The sequence below is a fragment of the Columba livia genome, chromosome 1 (genome assembly GCF_036013475.1).
Source record: "Columba livia isolate bColLiv1 breed racing homer chromosome 1, bColLiv1.pat.W.v2, whole genome shotgun sequence".
Lineage (NCBI taxonomy): Eukaryota > Metazoa > Chordata > Aves > Columbiformes > Columbidae > Columba > Columba livia.
This window is the reverse complement of record NC_088602.1, coordinates 95517190-95542585: the sequence shown is the minus strand read 5'-3', so window position 1 is coordinate 95542585 and position 25396 is coordinate 95517190. Positions and strand designations below refer to the sequence as shown.

Below are 25396 nucleotides of genomic sequence, written 5' to 3'. Positions count from 1 at the left end.
AGAAAAGCAGATGGAAGGGCTACTGTTGCCCCACAAGAGCAAATGCAATTTATATCTGTTTCCTTTCTTCATTTTAACACCCCTGCCTGTGGTAAGCTGTTGCTTGGCAACCCTGCCTCCTTGCTCCACCACTGCTCTGCGGTTCTGCTGTTCCCTCTGGCCCCCTCCTTGGCACCAGGCTTGGGAAAAGCCATGCTCACGTGTGCTCCCAGAAACCTGCAAGCAGAGATATTGGCTCTTCCTCTGTTCTTGGAAGCGGGTGGGAGCCACGTGAGGAAGAGAATGCAGAGGACACTGGTGAGCTCTGCTCTTCCTGGTGCCTTCTGAGTATTGACTCTGGTCAGGGAAGTATTGGTCCCAATAGTTCAATTCCTCTTTTGTTTATATGGTTGCTATTCTTTGTAAGCCACTGGCATCCTGGGCAGGGAATAGAGAGCAGAATTTGGCTCAGGACCAAGGATAACCTTCTTCCCACATAATTATGGTACTTAATGGATTGCAATGTAGCAATTATTAAAGAGAGGTCTGTAGAGCTTTGAAACCATAATTCATTTGAAAAAAAAAAATCTTGTTGAAGCTGCAACATTCCTTCAAATTTCCTTTTTTCCCATCATTTCTTTTAATAAGAAGCAGTTCTATGTATGTATACATGCCCCTATCCAAACCCAGAGTACTCCTAGATCTCTTGTTAAAAGATCCAAATAATAGAAAATCAGAATTAGAAATGAAATGGTACTCTTGTCTCAGCCTTTTCATGCTACAACATTATGATATGCACTGGGTGGCATAGCTATGCCTATGATTTCAATATATGTAATTCATTCCATCATATCTTGGCATTAAAATTATTTAATTTTGTGGTCTTTAATGTCTTGTCTTTATATATACATCAAACACACAAGGGGGTTTAGTTCATCTTTATCTGGAGACTTTTAAATGGATATCTTCAGTGTCATAATGCTTGTATGCCATGTTATGCTACTTTCTCTTATGGGAACCAATTATTACCAAAAGAAGCTTTTCTACCTTTCTGCAAGCCCAGGTTTTCACCCAAGACAGTTGTCTACTATGTTGTGTGCTGTGTTACTACTCTTCGTCTTTAACTATTTTACATGCCCCCCATTGCAGTCTTTTTTTGTGGTAGGAACAAACGTGTCTGTGTGAAAATGTAAAAAATTTAAAAAAATATTTATCCTGGCTTCTCTCCTCTGAAAGGGCATATTTTTTTTTCCTTTAGTTGACTTTAGTCAATTCTTTAAACAGCCACAAATCTCACCTTTTCTCTTTGTTTGCAAGGTGCAATGCAAAAAAGAAGCCTAAAGCACGCACACGAAAAAAGTAAAAATCACTGCCCTGTGTTTTTATGATGTTGTTTTAAATAGAAAAATCTGGTATTCTCTCAAGAAAACATGAATCATACACAGGGTTTTAAAACCCTTCCCACAGACTGGATTTTTCCATGCCTTATTCTAGCATGGTTTTCTAAGAAATGTCTTTGTCAGCTCCTCTCCTCCTTCTCTCTAATAACTTTTGAACCGGCTGGACAGTTTCAATCAATATATTAGGTGGGTGTAAGTAGAATATAGTTGTCATTGCGTTTGCATGTGTACAAGTGTATAAACATTTACCTGGGCAGAGGAGAGACTAATCCCACTCCAAGTTCTTAAAAGCACTGAAAAAAGTAATAGGCATCTGGGAATTCACCTAGGTCTTCAGTCTTCTGACCAAATACTCAAGGAAAATTCTTTTTTCCACTGATTCTGTGCTCACAGAACTACCTGATGGAGTAAATTTGCTCCTTCCTCTCTTCCAGGTGTTACTGAAACCCCAGGAAGGAGCTGCAGAAGAAAAGAGTAACTTCAGACAGGGGGAAAACAAGTATATCTCCATTTTGTGCTTTCAAGCTTGGTGTGTATTAAGCCATCTACACTGTTTTGAAAGCTGCTGCTTTAGTTCATGAGCAAACCAAGACTGAATGTTTAATTGTGTGTATGCTGTAAGGACAGGTCATGCGAGAGAGCACATTTTGTGCCAGATAACAATGTTCTTGCACATTATCAGCTTGGAGTAGTCAATGGCTTCAGTTGAAATATAGGAAGCAAACTGTACTTATTATTTTGTATTTTGGGGGTGGACTAGGTAGGTATCAGTAGTATAGATGTTTTTACAAGTAATTGCATGCAGATGTTTAGATTTTGTTTGTACATCTTGAGTATTCCTAGCTTCATGGTAATAAACTGAGCATTTCAATTCATATCTTCACGATGGTACTTATAGAGCTAGAAATTGCCTTTAATTCATAAGTGTCTTATAGAAAATATTTAATTTTTGCAGCTTGCTCTGATAAAAATGTCTGACTGTTAGCTTATAGATATAAGCATTAAGCTGGGTAGCTAGTGAATATCAGAAGGTTTAGTGATCGGTTTTGACAAGCATTCAACATTTATCTGGATCTTTCCAGTATCAAATCAGGCATGAAGTCTTGTGAGGAAAACCTGTTCTCACAAGGCTTTTGATTCTCCTGTGTCCAGACTGATGGAAGCTACTGAAAAGCTTTCCCATTTCTGCTCCTTTTCCTTCTTAACTGCGGTCTCTTTATCACTCTGTGTTTGTCTTCCTTTACTATGGGTACAGTGACAAATCTTTAGTTTACCTGAAAATTTGAAGAGTTTTTCAAACTGTTCATCTTCAGCTTTAAAATAGATTTGAATCAGAAAGAAGTTTGAAAGTATTTGACTCAGAAGATTGAGATTGGAATACTGTGGACTGATATTTACTTCAGCCAAATATTCAGAAATCCTTTCCATGACTCATCTTTGCACTTTTTCATTAAAAGAGGGAAAAAAAGAATTGCTTACTGAAGTGTCCCAGGCTTTGTTTCTCTACTGTCGATATCTCAGAGTGGTCTGTTTCTGCTTTGGTTTTGCTTTTACACTAACTGGGACTACAACTCCCTTCTCAGTAGACCTGAAAACATAGTGAAATCTTATTAAAATGAAAATCATAACTAAATTTACAACTGAAGTTAGTTCACTTGGATGACAGTCCCTAGCAGTTATCTTTAATTGATCTACAAACTAATAACTGCTATTTTTCTTTCGAATAACTACACTGAAAGAATGTAGTCAAGAAGACTACAGTCAGGGAAAGAGGTCAATAATGGTGAGACACAGAACGACTTTGAAACTGGGGGATGACTGGGCCAAGGTGTCATCTCTTCCAGAAACTGGACTGATCAGTCTGGATTCTGGTTTCACGTATGTTCATTTTTTATTATATTTTTTCCCCCAAAGTTTTCTGACTGTTGAGAACTTCCTCTCTCACCAAGCTTTCTCTTCACTTCCTCTCTGCTTCTCTCCCATTCTTTCTTCCCTCAGGTACTTTTTAAACCATTTTCAAAGCTGAAATTGCAAATGACATTTTTGCGTCCTGAATGACAATGACGGGCTCTGTTTGAATAGCTGAATGTTTCAATGGCAAATATGAGATGGAGTTCCCTAAAGCCCAAAGCCTATGAAACCATCCATGATCTGAATAGAACCAATTACTTCTGCTGCTCCCAGCCTAGTCTCTCCTTGGAAGGTTCCTTTGTTATTTTTTTAAGGTCCAAATCAATGCAGCCTTATTGTAGACAGGCCATTTTATCTTCTTCTTTGAAAGAAGAATTTTGCTGCAAGACTGCCTACAGAGGTTATAGACCAGATACATCATCTTCCAATATGGGAATGTAAAATATTCAGCCAGTTGTATCATTGCAACCTACTTAATTTTCACAAAGGCACTTTGCATCCACATTTTGCCTGGTGTATTGGTCTGCTGTGGTCCTTTCTTGTGTGTACTCTCACTTAATATGAGAATATGATGTATGCACATTGCAAAATTGTTTAGCAGACCTTGCCATTTAACCCCTGTGTGTGTGTGCTCAACTGAAAGCCAGTGGCTGGTAGGGTTGTTGTCAGACTGAGCATGCTACTGGTATTTCTGTACATCATGCAGGTGGCTCAGGGGACAGCTTGAATGTGAGTAGCCAGAACTGTCAGAAATTATGATGTTCTGGATGCTCCATTGGAATCAGATGGCTCAAATGCATTGGGGTTTCAGTGAAGTCCTAACAGAGAACTCTTCTGCTTGTGCTTTCTCCAGTGAAATGTGAAGTGTTGAGCTAGTGCATACTGTTGCCATATCTCTGTTAACTTCAAGAGATCTTCCTCATAGAGTCTGTGTGGTAGCTGCGGAAGGCTAAGAGTAAGGATAATCAACCTGATACAGTCAACCAGTACAGGATCTAAACTCAGTTTAAGAACTTATTTTAAGCCCATCTTAAGATTTCTGACCCTTAATCACAGCTATAGTAATAGCTGCACAGGATATTTTTTTTCCAGAGAAGACATAATTATCTGGAAATTCTAACTCCAGTGTCTTGCTGCAAAATGATTGGATTTTCTAGGAAGAATTAAATAATTTCTGTCCACTTAATCTAAAACATTCTATTTTAATAAACCAAAAAACAAAATAAAACAAAACAAAAAACATTAAAGGGGATTCTCCTTGGTTGATGACCTTAACTAGCTTTGGTTGTAGTTGAAGCCTGGTCATACTTGATTTTTCAGATTTGAAAAGTAGCATTCTGACTGATTTAATGTACTCTCTGTTGAAGTTATCATATAGTTTTGTTTCTTCACTTTGACAGATTGTTTAATTTAGGTTTCAGTCAAGTAGTTCCCTGAGCGCAGAACCAGTGAACCCTGCTTTCATGCAAAATTGTGTCCCTTCCTTAAACCTAGCTCAGGACTATGATTACACTGCCTAGTCAGCTGGCTGATGTAAAAAAGGTTATATACCCACTGAAAGTTGGTCCCTTGACTTTCAGTGCCGCAGAAGAACAGATTAAAGACTTATCCTTTTCATCTGAAGTTGCTGCTATTGTTTTAAATAAATTAAAATGAACAGAAACTTGCTTGAGAATCCTTTAAATGAAACTGAAATCTGTCAAGGGCTGCTAGAGTTATATAGTTGAGTAAAGAAGGTTAAAGGTATAAGAAGATGGCATCTTTATTCTATATGGTATAGCATTGTATCTCTTAAGCCCCAAACATATTTTAGGCTTCAAAATGGGAAATAAAGCAATTCTGAAAGAGCTGCCTAAAGAAATCTGTCATGAACTTCTCCAAAACGGTCTCAAATGAATACTTACACATTTCTATTAGTCGCTGTCTCTCTTCTAAACAAAGAGATTAGAGTATTGTCATTTTTAACAGAATTTCAGAACTTCAGTCCCAATACAAGCAAATTTCCTTCATTTCCTTCTTTTTTTTTTTTTTTTCTTTTCCTTCCCCTCCCTCAAGACATTTGTACTTCTCTCTTCAATTTTTCTTTAATGACATCAGATGCTATTTTCCACCGAACAACTTCCCCAATTACTCACATGGTATTCTTAAGGGCAACCGTGAGCAGCTAGTCCCTGCTCAATACTGGTCTCATCTCTCTTACTTTCACTTCAGGGCTTCAGTCTCTTCTGGCTGATACCTCAGCCAAGATGGGTTGCAGGGAACTGAGCAATTGCATTACGGTTTTTCACTGTGCTTCAGCTGTGACTTAGGTTTTCACAGAATTAGAACAAAGTGCCTTATACAATGCTTTGGGAATGTATTTTGGTCCATTTCGTATGGCTTTAGGAACATCTTCAGGCAGATATTCTTCCCTGTCCAGCTGTTTTGCTGAGCTTTCTGCACATGTTCAATCCAATGTCTTTTTGGGGGACATCCTTTCTTGGGTTTCACTACAGTACAGAAGACTAACTGTTTGCAGCATAGCAATGTCTGGTGCTATAAAGCAATTAAAAAAAAAAAAAAGTATTGTGTGAAGACCCCCAATATGAAATGATCCTGTCTGGTAATACACTGGGGATTCTGCAGGCTGAGATTCCTTATTGCTTTGTTGTGTTTGCTTTTCATCTTCCAGTTTAAATTCAGAGTCTCCCTAATGCTGTTATGTATTTCACAATATTGATTTTTTTTAGCTGTCTTCATTTAATATTTTTCCTTTTTACTTTTCTTTTTTTCTTTTCCTTTTTAGACCAACCTTCACATCATAGATGTGAAGAAAGAATAGATACAGAAATTGCTTTTAGTTAGAGAGTATGTAATTTACTCTTTCGCTACAGGGGGAAGAAAAAATTACCACAGAAAAAGAAACACATGAAAGGCCAAACAGTATCTGGAGCTGTGTAATCATCGGGATATGTATATATATATATTATATATATATATATATATGTTTTTTTTTTTTTTTGTCTTGTTCCTTCAGTTTCCTAGTCAATTATTTGATGCGCTTGCCTGTCTGAGCTATGACCTTCCAGAAAGGCCCTCTCCTCCAGTCCCCGCACACGACTTGTCAACACATTAGTCATATACAACTCAGCTGATGCCAAACGGACGCAGTTCAGCCAACTATTGAGAGGCTGGATATTCTGCTGCCTTCTTCTATTGGTCTTGGTTTTTTCCACTGTGGAGACTTTGTGGCGCTTTAAGACTGCAGAGGGCTGGGGTTAAGGCTCCTCTCCGCTGTGCTGGGAGGCAGGGGAGGTTAGCGGCGGGATCAATGTGATTAGAGCTGCAGGAGAGGGAAGATGTGCCCGCCCGCCTGCCTGCCTGCCGCCGGGCCGACGGGAGGTGTGTGAGGAGCCGGCTCGCCGCGGCTCGGGGCTGGCCGCTGCCGGGGATGCTCGTGTGCTTGCGCCGGAGGATTTGGTCACCTGTGGCCCTGCCTGCGCCACCAACCTGCGGGCGCCTCCCCGAGCCAAGGACACACCTGGGCGCCGCGCAGCCGCCCCCCGCCCCCGCCGCCGGCTGCCTCTTCCCCCGCCCGAGAGCCGGGCGGCGAGTGTCGGCGGAGCCGCGGGGCTGCAGGCGGGGCTGAGCGCTCGCTCGCTGGGCGGACGAGCGGCCCCGCAGGCTCCGAGCAGCCACCAGCAGCCAAGGGAGGCGGCGGCCGGACCCGCTGCGCTCTGCCTGGCAGCTCCGGCCCGGCCGTGGGCGCGGCGGGCGAGGGCGAGCCCGGAGCGGGGAGCGGGGGAGCGGCGGGGGCATGTGGATGTTGGCCGTCGCCTTGCTCCACAGCATCTCGCATGGTGAGCGCTGCCGGCCCCCGCCTGGGGGCTCCGGCCCTTTCTCCCCTCGGGAAGGACGGGGAGCGGGTCGCGGTTGTGCCTTTTGTGTTGGGAGCGTCGCGCCGGCTGTTCGCAGCCGTGAGGAGAACGGCAAAGGTTGCTCTGCAATCATTTAAACTCGCTTACCTAGCAAAGTGACAGCCAGTAGCCTAGCCGCGTTACTGTATGTCTGCCTCATTCGGAATAAGACGGTGCTTGCAGAGGCAGGGATAGAGGTGCTTTTCCTTTCCTTCTTAGCTGGAAAAGTACAGAATTTTGTTAAGTGCCGTATAAATCCGTCGGAGCACACGGGGATAATTTGAAGGGCTTTCACCCTAAGTGTTTGCATTGAGATATTGCTTCCTTTTACCTTTTGGGTATTTTTTTAATCGCCCTGTGCTTTCATCTAGTAATTATTTTTTTGATGTATTTAAGAAGTAGTATTTTAAAATTATTTCTCTTTCATCGTTTCACTAAAGATATTCCTGCTCTGTATTTTTTTTTTTTTGGTCACTCATTTATGTAAAAATATGCATGCATAAGCATTACATCATCTGAAAATTTTGAAGACTTTTAGTCAATTATAAAGTTAGGAAGGGGAAATGAGAGTGAAAGTAGAATAAGGGTAAACCTGTTCTCATTTTTCTCTCTATTCTGCAAACTCTTTGACTGTCTAACGTTCATTGTAGTTTATTTTTTTTTAGTAGTACATGGGGGTATTTTGGAACATTGAGATATATTTTGTTGAAAACCATGTCATATGTGAAAATATGTTTAAATTGCATAACTTTTATTCAAATGCCTATTAGCATTGCAGTTTTAAGGACAGGAAAAAAATTATGCTGTAATCTGCGATTCTAGCAATTCTATTACATTGGCTCCTTTTTCCTCGGATTTGAGAATGTAGCATTGCCTGTAATGCATCGCGTCCTGGTAGTTAAATCAGAAAGATTAAACACACAATTCTCAAAATAGGTAAAGCAGGTAGAATAGGAAAATATTTCTTGTATTGAATGAATGTGAGAGAAGCACAGGGCAAAGTGTAAGATTTTCCTGGAAGATACAAATAATTGAACCTCTAGCAAAGGGTGAGGAATGAATGCTGGATGAGGGTGCCTTCACATCTACTTAAGCATATGCTGGACGAGAAAATACATTGACAGGCATGGCCAGTCCAGTGCGAATAGAAGGATAGATCATAGATTAGGAGGTGAATCTTAAGTGTGTATTTAGGGCTATCTTAAAACGTTTTCATCTTCTGAGTGCCACAGAATGCAAAATGATTGAAAAATCCAAATTGTATACTTTGAAATTTTGCATTTCTTCTAGCAGTAAGACAACTACAACAAGTTCTAACATTAAGAAATTATCTATTTATTTATTTCTTTATTTATCTAATTATTTATTTATTTTTACTGGCAGCACTGTGCCTTTCTCTCCATCGTCTTCAGCTAGATACGTTGCTGGGAGGGATTTGCTGTTAATAAGACAGACTGAATCAGCCTGAAAGTACATGCTCTTACCAGTGCTATTCATTTAAATCTAGATTTGTATAGCAAAGAACTTTGTTTCTGTCTGAAATCTTACATATTGTAAAAAAGAAGCAGCATGTATTTTGGTCTACTCTACTGATGTTATAAATTTTATGCTTTAAGCTAGTTAGACCCCCTTCCAGTGGTTTTTGAAAAACAGAGTAATTTTTGCTTAATGAGGTTGAAATACTATGAAAATCACTTTAATTTCCTCCTTGATCTATGAAGTAACTAGCAATTTCACTTTCAGTATCCATGTGTTTTTGGATCACAGTCAAACATAAATTTGTATCCCAAAGACTCTTCTAATTTGATAGTATAATGTGTAAATGATAGAAGCATCTGCATAGATTCTGTACTGCCTCACAACAATGTTTGTGAATCTAGATTACTAACTGTTTTTGTGTGATAATATTTTAAGATGAAAGTATTGTAGAAATAGGTAATGGATGGTTCAATGACTCTAAGCAAGTTAAGAAGTATGTTTGGTTTCAACATCATACTTTTGTCAAAACGTATATGTGTTTAGGATCTTTTTAAAATAAATTTTTGAAAACACAATCTACCTTCTTGTTAAGGTTGAACAACTTGGTTTTATTTATTAATAACAATTATTTGGACTCTCCCATCAAAATCAAGTCAGAGGACAGTATTTTTAAAGGACTTCAGATTTTAATGCAGTGTCGTATCAGATATGTATCTCTTTGAAGGCAATGACTGCATGTATAAAGTGATATGTCATGTACACATTTATTTTCATTATTCTATGTATAACTACATCTGAACTCCATTGTGTGAGAGGCAGTATTATTTTATGACTATATCTGGGGCAAGGAGGGCTGGCTATTGATGGTTGCTTGGCTTCTGCCATTTCTTTTTTTGAACCCTTTATGGAACAATACTACATTTAACTACATTTAGGTAAAACACAAGCACATGTATAAGTGTTTTTCAATTATATGTTACATCTCATTTTAATTTTAAGATATATACTTTGGTTTTTTTTTTCTTTTTTCTCCCCAGAAATAAAAAATAAACTCACACTTTATGGATTTAACCCTGTAGTTGTCATCTTGGGCAAAATTTCTATCAAACATAGTGGAAATCTCCTGAACAACAATAGCAATGTTGCCCTCCCCGTGCTTCCATACAGTCACTCAGCACAAATACATTTTGTCAAATTAGATATGAACAGTGTCATTTGGTACGCTTTGTTTGTCAAATAGCTTCCTTTTGGGGACAATAAAATACTGACATGTTGTTATATCCAATTAGTATTTCTGAAGCCTGAAGCAAAACCTTCCTAAACACCTGGTCTAAGTTCACATTTTGTAAATGCTTTAAACTCTCATTGCTGTGAGTTTCTTAAAAATACAGGTAAATATTAACCATAAACCCATTGCAGCCTTAGTAAGTGTGTGGGATGATACAGACATCACTGGGAGCTATGCAGCTAAATTCACTGCTTTCAAAGCCTGAGTCATGCAGTGAGAATCCTGAGCAATACTTTTGAGTTACCTTCAGGGTTACTATATCTGCACTACCTTCCATGTTACTATACCCAAATATTCCAGGAGTATGCATGTGACATTAACAGCAGAAGTCTACTGTAGGCTGGCCATTATTAGTAAGGGAGCACTTCACTAATTACAGGGAAAAGAGGAGGGAGAAGGTAGAGGATGCTGTGAGGAGAGAATGGCCTCCTTCAAAATCCTGGCTGTTTATTGTAATAACTGTGATAAAGTTAGTTCAGAATTAGGATCCTGTTTTCAGGACTGATTGTCTTTTGGTATCATTCAGTCTCTGGTGTGTTTATGCTGAACTCATTTGTAGGCTTCTCTCTGGCTGCATTTCTTATATGCCTGTTGTCCATAGATGTTCTGCTGAAATCAATGGAGCATCAGGAAGCACCCAATACAGTACAGATGTCACTAAAAAGAAATTTCCATTAAAATGATTTCCTGTTTAAATCCTTTCCCTGCCCTATATCTCTCTATATGGGCTTTAGCAGCACGTTAGAAGACTCAGAAGGATCACACTGAACTGAGAGCAAGGGTTAGTCCGGAGAATGAGCAGTGAAAGTGACAGTGGTATTTATGATACTCTTCAAAGAAAATGGTGACTCTCAGTGTTGGAGAAGAAACATTTGAGGAAAAGAGCAAACATATGCCTTTGTAGAAACAAATTGTAATACGTGCATGGCTTATTTGGGATTGTGTAACCAAATCCTCACCTTAGAAAGTTTAATGCACAAGCAGAAAGCATTTAGCTTGCTATATGTTTGTGAATGTCACCATGCAGCTGATGGTGTTTTTAGTCTGCTCTTACTCAAGCTATGATGTAATTAATCATCAAATGCCAAATAGAGGAAAAAAAAATTATAGCAGCTAGGCAGCCAGAGTGCTCTGAAAACCTCCATTTTCATTTCAAAAGAAGCATTTCATCTCAGCTCAGGGTGCACTGACCCCAGGCTTTGGGGCTGGTGGGCTGTGGCGTTCTGGCTGTGGGTGGGCAGCATGGTGCTGCCTCTGCAGAGCCGGGCCACGCGACACTAGTGGGCAGCAAACCACATGTGTCCGGCAGCGATCCCCAGTGCTGTGGGAGCCGACAGCGCCCGAAGGAGGTGTTTTGTCTGCGTTTCTGTATCAATGGCTGCTAAACTTCTCAACTGGTGGGCGCTGCATCTTCTTTCCACGGCACTGAGTGGCAGACGGGAGTGACAACTGGAGGCATTTTCAGTCACGGTTTAAAGTGAAGTTGATTTACACAGGTGGTAAAAACAAACCCATAAAAGCTGTTAAGCATGTTGCAGCTCTGGGCTGTGATTGCAGTGGCATCTCTTTAGCGGTGCTGCATCTGGAAAAGTTCGGAAGTTGGTTTTTGTTTTGTTTGCTCTTGAGTAAATTCTTTTCATTCAATATACCAATAAACTGAATTATTTGGGAGAGTCTTGTGGGCTTTGAATAGCTCATGCAGAAATTGCCTTCAGCTCAGGAGCTGTTCAAGGCTCTGGTTACAGGAGCAGCTGGGCTCAGGCTGGACCTCAACTTTTTGTATCTTTGCCTGGTTTAATATTTTAACAAATATGCTGCTTTCTCAGGTGTTGTGGTTGTTTGGAGTGGGGAAATAATCTCCTTTACCTTTTAATAAGCATTGAAGTGACAGGAAAAAGGCAAAAAGCAATAATATCAAACATCTTTGTTTCTTTTTCTGGGGGGATGGGAGTGGGAGAGTAGGTTGGGGTAGTAGATTGAGGAGCAAAATAGATGAAATTCTCTCCTTTCCCCTTAAAGTTTACTCTCAATAACAAGTTGTGCATAGAATCAAGGCCTATTTGAACATATTGGTCATTAAGACTTTGATTTTTGATTGGAGCATGGCATTTATCAGTGTCTCAGTCTAGGACTTCCACATTTCCAGTGGGAAGGACACTAATTCCAGCTTTCACTTTTAGAAACTGGTGAAGGCAGAAAAGATGATATTCAACTTAATTGTTCTAAGGTACAATTATTTGATTAAGAAAAAAAAAAAGTTATTTCTTTTGAGTCATTGAAACTCTAAAAGTACTAAAAAAAATCCATTTAAGCCATACAGGTCTGTAGGTCAGCATACTTAATTATTTCATGGTGAATGTGTAGGTGTATGCAGTTAAATTATTTGTTTCACAATATATTTTGACACATTTCATAATCCTTTTTATCAGCATTTCCTTTCTCTTTAACCTGTTATGAAATCAATGAAATGAAGATTTCACATTAAGGTGTTATTGAAAGAAACCCTGTCTTCTCAGTCTTCACTTCCCTGTGTCTTAAAAGCATCTCCTCAAACAACTGGTGATTTCTAAGTAAAAAAAAATGAGAGGTATTTCATAAGACCCTTTCACAGCACAATATTTTAGAGCAATGAAGAGAAACTTCTTAAGAACAAGCCACATATTACTGAGGTATTTTTTAGCACTGTGGATTTTTCTCGCTATTGCTATTTTTTTCCCCATCAGGGCATTGGATTACTCATCAGAAAAAGTGAAACTAGGATACATCAGTATATGCCTTTCATGGTGGAATGGGCAACGAATGTTACAATACATACTGAGGAAAGAAAGGCCAATGGCTGGGTAGACAGGATGACAGAGTTTTAACAAGTCTTCCCAGAATTCTTATTTAAGCTATTTTTTAACTTAAAAGGCAGGGAGTAAGATTTAAGAGTGAGCCAGCAATCCTATTTATAGAAAACCATTTTTAAATGCAAAGGCTTTGAGAAAGAGAGTCACCTCCATACTAAACACCAGCCTCCCTGGAGCTTCCTAGTAATTGAGGGAGAGAGCAGCCTGGCGACCCAGGCTGAATCACTGATGTGCCTCTGCTGAAGATTCCAGAAGGACAGACCCTGCACAAGCACAGGAACACGGGTCACAGAGCAGCCTGAGAGCACATCTGGAAATAGCACCCTGGTACGTGTCCAAGTGGCAGGTGCAAAGGCATACACAAGGACCATCTGAGAAATTTTTTGCCTGGTTAACATTCAAAGGCTGTACATGCATCCCACCCTGTGAGCTGAGACCAACCATCCTGCTCATATGGCTCTTAAGCTAATATGTCAGGGATACAGTTCCTTATGACTTTTTTTTTTTTTGTTTTTAATATATATAGTTACACACACACACATATGTAAGTATCTATAGCTTGTAATTGCTTAAAATCTACTGTGTATGGAAAATCTGGCACTTGTTTTGCTGTCCAAATATAGTGATAATTTCTTCCAATTACTTATACGGTAATCCCATGCAGAAGATTTATGGTTTAAGATTTATGTTTGTGCTTGGCTAAAAATTTTTCTTAGTAGCTTTCCGTCATCCAAAGTAATTATTTGAGTAAATTTTGGGGAGCCCTCCAGTGTTTTAAGAATATCAGAAACATGATTCTTGAAAGGACCAGGGATCTTTCAGTACAGCTAGAATATAATTATGTTGCATTGTAGCTGCAAATAGCTGCCTATCTACATAATCTGCTCAGAGTGATTCCACAGATAAGACTGAGTAGCAGCATTCCATGGCCCCAGTTTATAGGTGCCACAGATTCAAGTGACTTGATAGAAATGTTTGTTTGCAGTTCTGTTCTTTAGAAGCATCTCCATCACAATTCGTTTTTGTTCCGTAGAGTTTTCTAGAGGTTTAGCAGTTGGTATGGAATTCAAATACCAAATGTGAACCTTTGACATGTGGCTCTTGGTTAAGCTGACAGAGAAGGTTAACTGGGATACTGAAATGTGCAGACTTGGAGGAACTCATGTTGTTGTTACAGTGTGTACTGGTCTGCACAAATCATGTGGTAGGATTTGAGTGCACCAAAATGCTAGTTGGTTGCTTTTTCCCAGACTGTGGAAAGGTGATGCATAAAATGTAAGCTCTGGCTTTTGCTAAATTCTCTTGCATGATAGTTGTTTCTGTCAGAAATCATTGTGGGTTTTTTGTTTGTTTGTTATGTTTTAAAGTATTACCTTCTGAAGTCTTTGGAGTTTTCTGTGGGAAATTTGTTATTTGCAATTTGGCCCATGACTCAGGAAAATAATGTGAAGATATAAAGTCAGCCTCCTGAAAATTATGAGGTGAGCATGTGACACGATGTTAGATCACTTCTGGCTTGAGCTAAGGACAGAGGAAGCCCTTGATCAAGTCCGTTTTGTTATTAAAAGCAGATTCTGATGTCCCTGTAGTGGGATCTTAGTGGAAAAGGTGTCATTCAAAAAAAACAGGCTTTAGGTGAACCTCAGTTGAAAAGGAAAAGGCTTCCTGTGGTTCACCATCCAGAAGGTCCTGCATGAACTCTCCAGCTGAGACTTTTCTTCCCATTAGGGAAGTCAGTTAAAACTGACTGTGGGTCAGTTTAAAAGACACTTCACATATTGTTTCTCCACACGTCAACCATAATTTGGGTTGCAGCTTCGTTATGTCATGATATGAATGAGGTAATTTGGGAGACTGTCACTGAAACACAAGTTCTGTAGATATGTCTGCAGACATTTAATGTAGAGATTTTTTTTGACATCATAGTAAAGTGATTCCCAAATGTCTAGAGTAACGATTTCCATTATACTAGTCATGCTTCTAGCTGTGTATATTTAGCAAGCTTTCTTTTGTTCCTAGTTTTGTTGTGTCACCTGAAGGTTTCTTTTCCACTATGACAATGTCTCCAAAACCTTGTTGTGTAAGGGTTCTAGAAACCATATTTTTATCATGGCAAGGGAAAATAGGAGAAGCACAGAGCGTAAGGTTCATCTCTCTGTGGAATGGGCAACGTTGCCATGTTTTTTGTCATGTCAACTGTTGCTGAAGATTTTTGTTCTCAACCTTTTGTAAATATATATTTAAAAAATACAAAATGGATGCTTAGGGGAGAGGGAGGGCAGGGGGTATGAACAGGATTTTTAGTGGGGATGGTAAGGGAGAAACAAGGTGAGCTTGAAACTACATGGGTGTCTAGACAGCATTGTAAGGTATGATAAGAGGAAAGGCACTCAAAGAGCATGAAGCTCTGTGGGACAGCAGGAGAGCAGTCTCTGAAGGCCAAGGCTGAGCTGTGCAGCTTATGACAGGACTTTCTGAAGTCTTGGCTTTAGTTTGCATTGGAGAAGGCAAGGTTGAGCCTGTACTCTTGTGAGTAGGAGCTGCAGGCATGGAACAAAACAGCATGTGGCCTTTGGAAGTCTCCAGTGCTGGTCCCCATGGCTCCATTTTGGTTGTTGTTCTGCATCCTACTGTGCCTAGTGAGGGGGAGCTCAAACTCCCAACTGCCCTTGTCCTTCACTTGCCTGTGTTCAGATTTGTCTTTCATATGTGTCCTCTCATGATGTTTCATCTGTGATATAGGCTTAATTTGAGGCCTGCAACCCCTCCTCTCTCCACCTTATTCTTACAGTTATTAATATTTATTTTGGTAGCAAAAGTATTATTCCTGTCCCCAAATGCTTTTCCATTGAGGCAACAAATACATATGGAGGATTGAAGGGTGTCAAAGGCAGAAAGCAATCCTGTGAATGTCAGTGGAGCTGTAGGGTAGGATGCATGAGTCCCTTGTTTGAGTGAAGGAGCCAGGCTCCGTTATTGGGCAGGAGGGAGATAATTAATCCTTGGGAAAAGAGGCTGAGCTGTCAGGTTTTCAGGGAAGCACTGGCAGTCATGATTTGTTGTTCAGCTGTTGGGAGCTGGAACTGGCAGGTTTGGTGCAATGGGGTCTGCTCAGTGCATGTGCCTGAGCACCCAGCCTTGTTCCGGGGGCCCTCTTTGAATATGGTCTCCTGACAGTGCTGCTGGGTAGAGGAGGATATCTCCAATGCACCAGGTTGCTGCCCCCACTGGAGAGCAACTCTTTGTCTCTACAACAAATTGGAGAGCTGCTTGCTTAGCAAGTCCTGAGGAAAACTGTATGGATAGGGTGGGAACATAACCTGGAGTAGGGAATGTAGATTTTTATTTTTCTTTCTGAGGAAGAAAGGAAGTGTTAGCCTTTAGCTTCTCTATCCTGGTCTAGAGTAAAAATCCTGTCCAAATTCCTTCCTTTCTTCACTGTTTTTTGCCTTTAGCTAGCTCTGGAAGGAGCAGTGCAGCTTTAGAGAGATGTGACTGTCCTATTAAAGTGCTACACGCACTCAAGCTGCGTTTATTTCACTAGTGACAGAGCTAAAGGCATTTTTGAATGTCTTAACTGGTGTCACACGTGAAGGCAATGCCAAGGAAAAGAAATCCTGTCTGAAGGCACTGTAGCTATAGCAGTTCAATGCATATTTATTATGGTCAAAACTTAGTCCCTAGTGGATAAAAGCAATTATGGTATTCCTACCACAGCTCAAAATGCATTTCTATAGAAGAATGCTGACTTTTTTAATAATTACAAAAGGAGCTAATGAGTTTTTCTAAAACATTTTCCACAGCTAAATAATAGTCTGACTGCTACCTAATTTCAAGAAGAACTTAATTTCAAAATAACTTTTTTTGATCTGTGCATTGTGTTCCTTTATTGGTCATGTTCAAAAATAACAGCTTTGTATGACTACTATGTAATGCAATTTAGTCTTCTGTCCCACATTGCCTCTGCTGCTTGCAGTCGCTGGTGTAGACCCACATTGGGGTAATTGTAGTAGGGGATTAAATTTGGTTGAGCACCTTAGCCTTGATACTTCCTAAGGCATGTGCATTTGGCCTTGTGCACACACAATTTTATTTAAAATAAGCAACATGTATTAAATAGCTAGCAAGTGGAAAAATGAAGGCATTATGACATGGCACAGTGCTGGTACTCTTGTGATGTTAGAAAGTGGAAGATATGGGGAGCTGCACTTCTGATACCAGCAACAGATGCTGTCATCTGGCTCAGGACTGCTGTCCTCTTGGGAGGCTGGAAGAGAGATTTAGGGATGGAGTGTGGAGATGGTGGTTGTTGTCTTGTGTCTCAGCCTATCTCTGACTGTGATGCAGTCTCAAGTAGTGTTACCAGCTCTATGTCGCTCCCCTCTCAATTTGCCACATTGCAGTTTTTGAGAGGTGATGCAAAATCTCCTGGCTTTCCTTTTAAGTTTTTGCTTGTAAGAAACAAGCAAAAATTGAAAGCTAAATAATAAAAGTGCTCAAGAGATTTTAAAAAACCCATAATTTAAAAATTTTCAATGAAATTACTTTTATTTTTAATTAAGTCAACTCCATGTATGCTGGTATGAGCCAGGAATGCATGCAGTATGGTGAGTCTACATTTATGCTTGTAAGAAACTAATTTATTGCCTTTTATTAGTTTATCTGTCAGTCACTTTTCTTATTAAAAGAGTGACAGTGCTTTAACAGGACATACTATTTGTTCTGGGGTCTTTTATTGAATCATCACCACTGGTGGACAGTTCCATGCTATGCTCGTGAGACTGCACATGCAGAATGCATATAGTTGGGTGTCTAGTATGGAGAAATCCTGGGGTAAACTGGTCCTATGCTGTAACTGGTTACTTTATTTTATTAATGTACCATCATTCAGAGAAGCCAAAAGGATTATTAGTAATAGCTCTGTAAGAGGGATATATTAAATTTAAATTAGCTTACAGTTTGGCCTGTATGATCTGGTGTCTTTAAAAGGTAGGTAAGCAGCTCTTCATTTTGCTTCCTTACATAATATTGTAGGAAAATTTTCTAAGTCCAATCTTATCTGTAACTGTTGCAGTTTATTATATTTAAATGTTTTTGGTGTGCAGAAGAATTGCCCATTTGAAAAGCTAAACACTTATTAAGAATAATTCAATTACATTATTTTGTGTAAATATTCAAACAAAAGACACCTCCTAAGATCCTCCCCCTCAATGCCCAGCTTGTCCTCTTCTTCCTTCCCATACAATATTCCAGGCTTCCTTCTGTCTGTACATCCCTTCATGCCCACTCTCTGGATACAAGTGTCATCTGATTGTCTGGGTAAACATCAGGGGTGATTTTCTGGTCTCTCCAGATTTTTCCTTTTCAAAACCAGCGTAATTTTACCAGGAAAGCTAGACAATATTACACAGAAAACTCCATTAATATCTTTTCCTTTCCAGTTCTCCCCCGCCCTGAGCCAAAAAACCCAGCTGATTTAGACTAATTACTTCAAATGCAGTTTGTAAAAGGACGCTAATACTTTGCTGTATCCCTGAAGGTCATCTAAGTGATCTATAGTTAAACATTCATGTGGGAGACTCCGGGGGAAACAGTAAGGGATGATTATAATGGAAGCACTGTGGGCTAAAGTGTGTGCTCATGCGCAAGTCTTCATTTGGCAAACCAGGGTAATGTAGTGTTCCTGTGGTTTTACAGCTCTTCCTTAAATCTGAATAAACTATAGTTTGCAGATCCAGCTTCAACATCTTCCACACTGGAGAGCTGTATGTGATCTAGTACTGGAATATTCAAACTGCTTCCTCAGCATTACGATCCTCAATCTCTGTTGTGTTTTATTAAGGAGAAAAAAGTCCATGCATGATGTTGTGTCATTAAAATGTGCTGGGTGCCCAAGGTGTTTCTTCGTCTGTTCCTCTAGCAGCTTTTCCTCTCAAGTGATTATGCTAATTAGTGTTTGATCAGATGATTAAATTATAATTCGATTAATCCTATGTGCTAAACGCTCTGAATCCATTTCCATCGCCTGAATGCCTTGTGCTTAAGCGTTCCTGTTTGCAGTTTGATACGAGGCTCTTCCCTTTTCCCATAACTAATGGATTTTCTGTATTAAAAAACCTATGGTTCCTTTTGACATTGGGAAACAGAGGACAGGGATTTTTGTTTTCCTGCTCTACTGAACAGAACCAGAAACATGTAGGTTTTCTCTAGATGATCTCAATTTTCCTAGGGATAAAAACAAAACAAAAAAACCCACAAACAATAAACAAAACCAACCAGGTGAAAAAAAAATGGTCCAAGTTTGTTGTGATGTGGGATTTTTTGTGTGTGTTTTTTTTTTTTTTTGTGTGTGTGTGTGGTTTTTTGTTTGTTTTGGTTTGGTTTTGTTTGTTTGTTTGCTTTTTCCTGTTAATATACATGCACTTCATGTCACGTTCTTAACTTACCAAGGTAAAAAACTGTGGCACAACTAAATCCTCAGTCTGTTTCCATCATGAGTGGTATTTTCCCCAAATAATTCTCCCCTTTTCAAAGCTGAAATACATTTTGGTCCAGAAGACTCCTTTGCAGAACAAATTGTACTGTGTGTGCATGAGAGAGAGAGAGAAAGAAGATTATTTTTCCTTCTGCTACCTGCTCTCCCCTCCCCTTTCATCTAGGTTTATTTTTGCATGTCATCCATAAGAGATAATCTCCAGTAAAGGTGTAGAGTGGAGAATACACTGAATTTATAACCTTGATGCCTCTAAGAGATTAATGCTTAGCTGCAACGTAGCTTGTTTTTTCTTTGGGGTCCTGCATTTTTAGGATATCTGGTTTTATGTGACTATGTTCTACAGATTGGGGAAAATTAAAAACAACAACAAACTTTTAAAAAGGAAGTATTTTAGCTTTGCATATCAAACATAAACAGGTGTTACTCAGCTAGATGTCTTAACCAACTTCTCAGTTTTTGTGGAGGTAGGATGCTATCTCTGAACACCAGTGGCTGCCTCTGTCAGAGACTATTTGATAGTAATGAGTGGCCTGAGTTCAGAGAGAGGATGCTAAATTTAAATCCTTTTGTTTGCTTCCATTCTACAGTGAAAAAATGAAGATAAAAATAATGAAGCAACCTCCATTCCTCTCTCCCTTTCTCCCTTTCCTGAATTTATCTCAGGGGAAGTGTAAGACAGATTGAACATAGGGTTGCCAAGACTTGTCTAGGGGGATTTTAATTTGCTGTACCCCAGGTGTGGGAAGGTAGAGCAAGGGAATAAGGATGTAAAGGATGATTTCCCTCTCCCTCCCCTTGTTTACCTTAAAAGCTGTCAGTAATACATAGGGTTCCTATAACATCTTATTTCTCTCCTTTCGGACTGTTTAGGAAACCATTTTACCTGTGAGGTGACTAGCATATTACAGTCTGTTACCAGCTATAAACCAACATGGGGTAAATGAGTCTCCATAATTAAGTTTGTAGAGGCCAAGAGCACCTTCATACTGCTGGTCTTTAAAGTGCACTTGTGCAACAGTGATTGAATATTGACATCTCATCAAGCTTACAGTTTAAGAAAATCTGTGCCTTGTGACTGAATTCAGCCTCATCCTTTACCAGGGACCCTACCCTGTAAGTCTCACTCTCACCCTTGTCTTGCCAATTTACACTTTTGCCTTGGTTAGTTGAGTGGGTGTCCCAGGCAATTGTCCCAGTTGCTTACTCTCTCCAAGCAGATTGTGGGAAGATCTTTTTTCTGTAATTATCTGTGCAGATTTAAGAAGTTACAACCTACAGCTGTTATCTGCTACCTGCCCGAGAGGGGTTAATGCTCCTGCAGGTTACCTCATGAGTAGCGGTTTGTGTGAGTGATCCCTGATCCCTTCTAGTAAGAGGCCAGATGAAAGCAAAACTCCTATTTTAAATTGCAGCTGATATAGTTGTCTGTAAGCAGAACCACTCACATGAATCGCTCTGTCATAGCTGTGTATGGTAGAAACCTCCACATGGGAAGCAGTAATGCCTTCAACCAATTCAGATAAACAGACCTGGAAGCTGGCTTGTGTCAACATCCCCATTTTAGAACTGAAAGAATTAGGCTAAGCTGAATTAAGGCTCTAATTCTAAATGAAAGTGCTAGCTTAGGATGCTGCTTAGCTTGTTCTTTTTCAAAGTTTAATTTCAGATTCATTTCCTGAGGATCCCAATGTGGACAGGTCCTCAGACTCCGCCTAGCCCTGGGTAAGCTACTTAAGATTGTGACCTGAGGACGTTACTCCAAAATAAACTAAAATGTGTGTGGGAAGCACGTTATAGGTATTCCACATGAACTAATTGGATGACTGCTCTTTTTCTTTATGGAAAATGTCCTCTGTGTGATCTTCCACAGCACACAGAGGACAGCTTTGTAAAGATGATTTTGGAGTAGGGAAGCGATATCCAGGCAGGAAACTAGCAAAATGGCTGTGAAGATTGAGGTACTACAAACAATTTCTCTTAAATCTTTAACTTGTCTCCCTGTCTGTGTAATGAGGACACTTTTTATGCCCTCCTGACAAGCACACTTTTGGATGAATATAAATATCCTTAGAGCTTCAAATTTCTAGATGTAGAAGAATTCATATTCTGCAGCATGAATACCCTTTTGAAAATGTCATCTCTGTGTTGTCGTGTAGTCCTTGCTTTTTTCCTAGTAAGTACACATGCTGATAATCTAGCAGCAGAGGTCAGTACTGTTTTGCATTGGAGGAGCAAAGCTAAGCTAAGAAGGAAGGGACAACCCCTCCAAACCTACTGCATACAAAAATGCAATACTCTTCTTTGCAAACGGCATCATCTGTTGAAGTCACATTTTCCTATGATGTCTTCGTATAAAAACTGGTAACAGTGGATAGGATGGCACCTCCCTGGGCCACAATACTATCTGTTGCTATTTTAGGCACATAACCTTTTAAATTCATTGAGCTCTGCTTCAAAAGTATTTGGACTGTAGTTAGTCTGACTTACCACTTTCATGTAGCTACCAATGTGTATAGCTATGGAGCGGGCATGTAATTCGGAACTCAGTTAAAGTCTTCTAAGTCTCACACAGAAACTTAATGAACTTTCTTTTACCTTTTGAACTGCCCATTGAAGGTTTCTGTATTCTTTGTTGCAGGCATATGCTGAAAAAATCCTTAGCGCTAGCAAATTTGTCAGACCTTTGGTGTTCTGCCTGACACAAGTATTGTCCTTTCTGTGAAATAGTCACGCTTCCTTGACTGGGTTTAATGGATGTAAACCCTTCTCTCTTGCTCTCCCTGCTTCTCTCCCTGACCTTCGCACTTTCTCAATGTATGTGGGGTTGGCTAGTTTGTTTGATTACAGTTGAATGTGTTGATTTTAAAGTTAGTGTCAGCTTGTTTGCTTCAGATCAGGTTGTTCTTTGTAGTCGCTGGAGTTATGGCAGCATGGTCAGGGCTGCACATGGTCACACGTGGAAGCGGGAGGAGAGAAATAACAGGTCTGCAAGGTGGGGGAGTAGTTTCTCTCTCATGAGACTTGAAGCCTGTGCCAGCACTGGGGAAACTATCACCACGAGGTTTCTTCTTAGTACCCTTGTCCCACTCATCAGCCTGCTTGTGTATCTAGTTTGCGTCAATGGATGCTCAATTTTTTTTTTTTTTTTTTTTCTTCAGAAATTGCTCATGTGTGGGACAGTGAGGCGCAAGGCATGCTTAGGCAAACATGATCAAACCTCTTTCTTGTCTTGTTTTTGCTTGCAGGTAGGGCTTGTATCAGGTGCAGCTCAGGCTACTCCCAGCTCCTGTGAATGTGTAGTCAGGACTCGATGATCTTGAGGGTCTTTTCCAATCTAAACAATTCTACGATTCTATAAGTACATGCAGTTGAGCAGTGTGCAGTCTTACTCTCTGAAACCCTCCCATACCTTGCAGATTTCTCTTTGCTGTCTGCAACAACTATTCTCTGTATATCTCGAGAGGGAAAGAGAGGGACAGGAGGGTATCAGAATAAGAAAAAAGGTCTTCTGGTAAAAACCTGGATATAAAACAAATAAATAATTAAATAAATAAATAAATAAATAAATAAATAAATAAATAAATTAGGAGAAAGACCGCAGCAAATTCTTGGATATGGGTCCATAAGCAGCTGACTACATTTGCCATGAATGACAATAATGCCTAGAAACAACAACTAAACAGAGCAGAAAAAAAGATTGTCTGGGGAGAGAGGAAAAAAAAGAATCAACAAAACACACTGGATAACCCATATGCTGTATTTCCAAAGAGGAATTACTGAATTAAAACTATTTAGCTACTGTATGCACGTGCACATGTGTGTAGGATTTTCTTGGCTGGAGGGCACAGAAATTTACCGTCTCCTGTCTTTTGCTTTTTCCTCTTACATTAACAACAGCTAGTGCAGTACTAACTCTCATCTCAGGAGGAAAGTCCACTTCCTCCTGCTGCTCTCTGCTCTCCTGCCCAGGGCTGTCTCTGATGCCATCTCGTAGCACTCGTCAGTCCCAACAAATTGGCTGGAAAGTCAGGACAGCAATTATCTCTACTCTAACTTTTTTTTTTTTCTTCTACCATTCATTCCCTTTTCTGTCCTTCCCCAGTCACATCAGAAATGTAAATATTCAGGAATGATCCATCCTCAGAGATGACTAAAATTTACTAAAAAATTTTACTTTATCTTTGCCAGAAAGAAACTTGGATTCAAACACCTGGAGTGACTTACTTTTATTCCCTCTTGGAAAAACTGACTTAATGAAAATAAATGTGCTTCTACAAAGTCAGTATTTCTTTCAAGTTCTGCTTCTGCTTTCATCAGCCTGGGGTGTGCATGTAGGAGAATGGTTAGAAAGAATATTTAGAAAAATGTTTTCTGGCAAAGGAAGAGATCACAGATCAGATCAATGAAATTTCCACAGAAAAGAGAATTGGACTGATTTAATTTTATCAACCTGAAATCTTACATCTGGGACCTCTTATGTTTTACTAGCAACTCTAGCAAATAAACTTCTTTAAGTAAATATTATAGAAATATATATATGTTATTTTAAAACCTCAAAAACAAAACCCAGCATGCAATTTCAAAATGACCATACGTACTTCTATAAATCCATTTACATGAATGACTTTTGATCATGACAGGCTATAGCAAATGAGAAAGTCCTAGCAAAGTGGTGTTTAGTTGTGCTATGGTAAGTGTTCATAATGTGCAAATGTTTGAGAAAACATGTCCTTTCACAACTGAAGTTGTCAAGGGACGAGTTACGTCAATAGCAATGCATTAGCAAAATAGTGAAAATGTACGTCTTACTTGAATTATTTTTCCTTGTCCATGTACCCAAACCATTTTAACCTTCTCAGTTATAAGACTGTAGCCAGTTTATTATACCTGATTAAAAGGGTCTGCATTAACCCTCAAATGCTGCACAATTTGACATAAACCCACAAAGAACTGGCTCCTAGAAGAGTCTGTTAGGCCTGTCCTCCTCCATTGTAGCCATTCAGGCATAACGCAGTTGCTTTGGATATGAGCAGTTGGTGGTGATCCAGTGTACAGATTTTATGCATGTAAGTGATCTTTTGGGATTTATTCCAGGATAAGAATGCTATAACCACAGTTAATGAACTTTAAGTACTGTGACAAAATCAAGACTACTTTCTGGATGATGCTGTGGCAAATATTAATACCTGAAGCATATGCATTCATGCTTCTAAAAAGAGACCTCTATGACTATGCTTCCACCTCTATGATTATACTTCCACCCCTCAAGTAATAAATGCAACTAGAAATGCTTTTCAAGTTCTTTTTGTATGTGGATTTTCACTGCTGACCTGTCATAAGCCAGAATACCCTCTGCCTGGAATGGGCAATACAGGATTTGTTCCATGTCATAGAAAGCTGTGGTGCTCCAGAACCAAGGAAATAAGACTGAGGCAGAACTATAGTCTCTTGAGGTCTTCCAAAGTGACAAATATTATAGAGTTATTTGGCTTTGAGCACTGTCACCTTACAGAAAAGTCCTGAATCTTCTAGTACATGTAACAAGGAATTGCTTGTTCTTGACTGTAGCTCCTTGCTTTTAGGTCTGGCTAACAATTGCATTTGCAGTTACACAGTTTCCCAATTCATTAAGAAATTGATTGGAATATGGAACACCACTTACATAGTTTAAATAACAGCTTCCATTTGCTAGCCTGACCTCTTCATTCAGAAAAGAAAAAAAAGTGAGCATTGAGCCTTCATATTTGGTCAACAAAAAAAGATACTGTATGACCATTTTATAGAGCTATTAAAAAAGAAGGAAAGCTTTTGAAATTTTGTGTTCATAGTCTGTGGTCTAATTTATGTGGCTGAAGAAAAAAAACTCACCGCTTTATAGACTACTGATATACTTTTAGACATACTGATTGACAAGTCATAAGTAGTGCTCCCAGCAACATTTTAGTTCTGTGGATTTACAGCTCATTATCAGTTATGCTATCCGGTAAAGATTTAAAACGGGTACATCTTTAGAACCTGAGATAGAAAAAAATGTGACTAAAACAATTACCTCTGAAATGTGTATTACTACTATTATCAAATCCTTATTTTAGCAAAAG

At 39.5% G+C, this 25396-nt stretch overlaps 1 protein-coding gene across 5 annotated transcripts in view; it reads left to right on the top strand.

The window, feature by feature from the left end:
* The window catches only part of DSCAM (DS cell adhesion molecule), a 491184-nt gene that overhangs the window by 5469 nt on the left and 460319 nt on the right, over positions 1 to 25396 (top strand). For 2 of the 5 annotated variants that reach the window (XM_065068412.1, XM_065068414.1), the window contains exon 1: positions 1936 to 7129. In XM_065068412.1, coding sequence (XP_064924484.1) covers positions 7127 to 7129 — 3 coding nt within the window. In that variant the 5' untranslated portion in view covers positions 1936 to 7126. Of the gene's footprint in view, positions 1 to 1813; positions 1909 to 1935; positions 7130 to 25396 lie in introns of those variants that run through there. The other 3 variants (XM_065068401.1, XM_065068387.1, XM_065068394.1) reach the window with 3 other exon arrangements.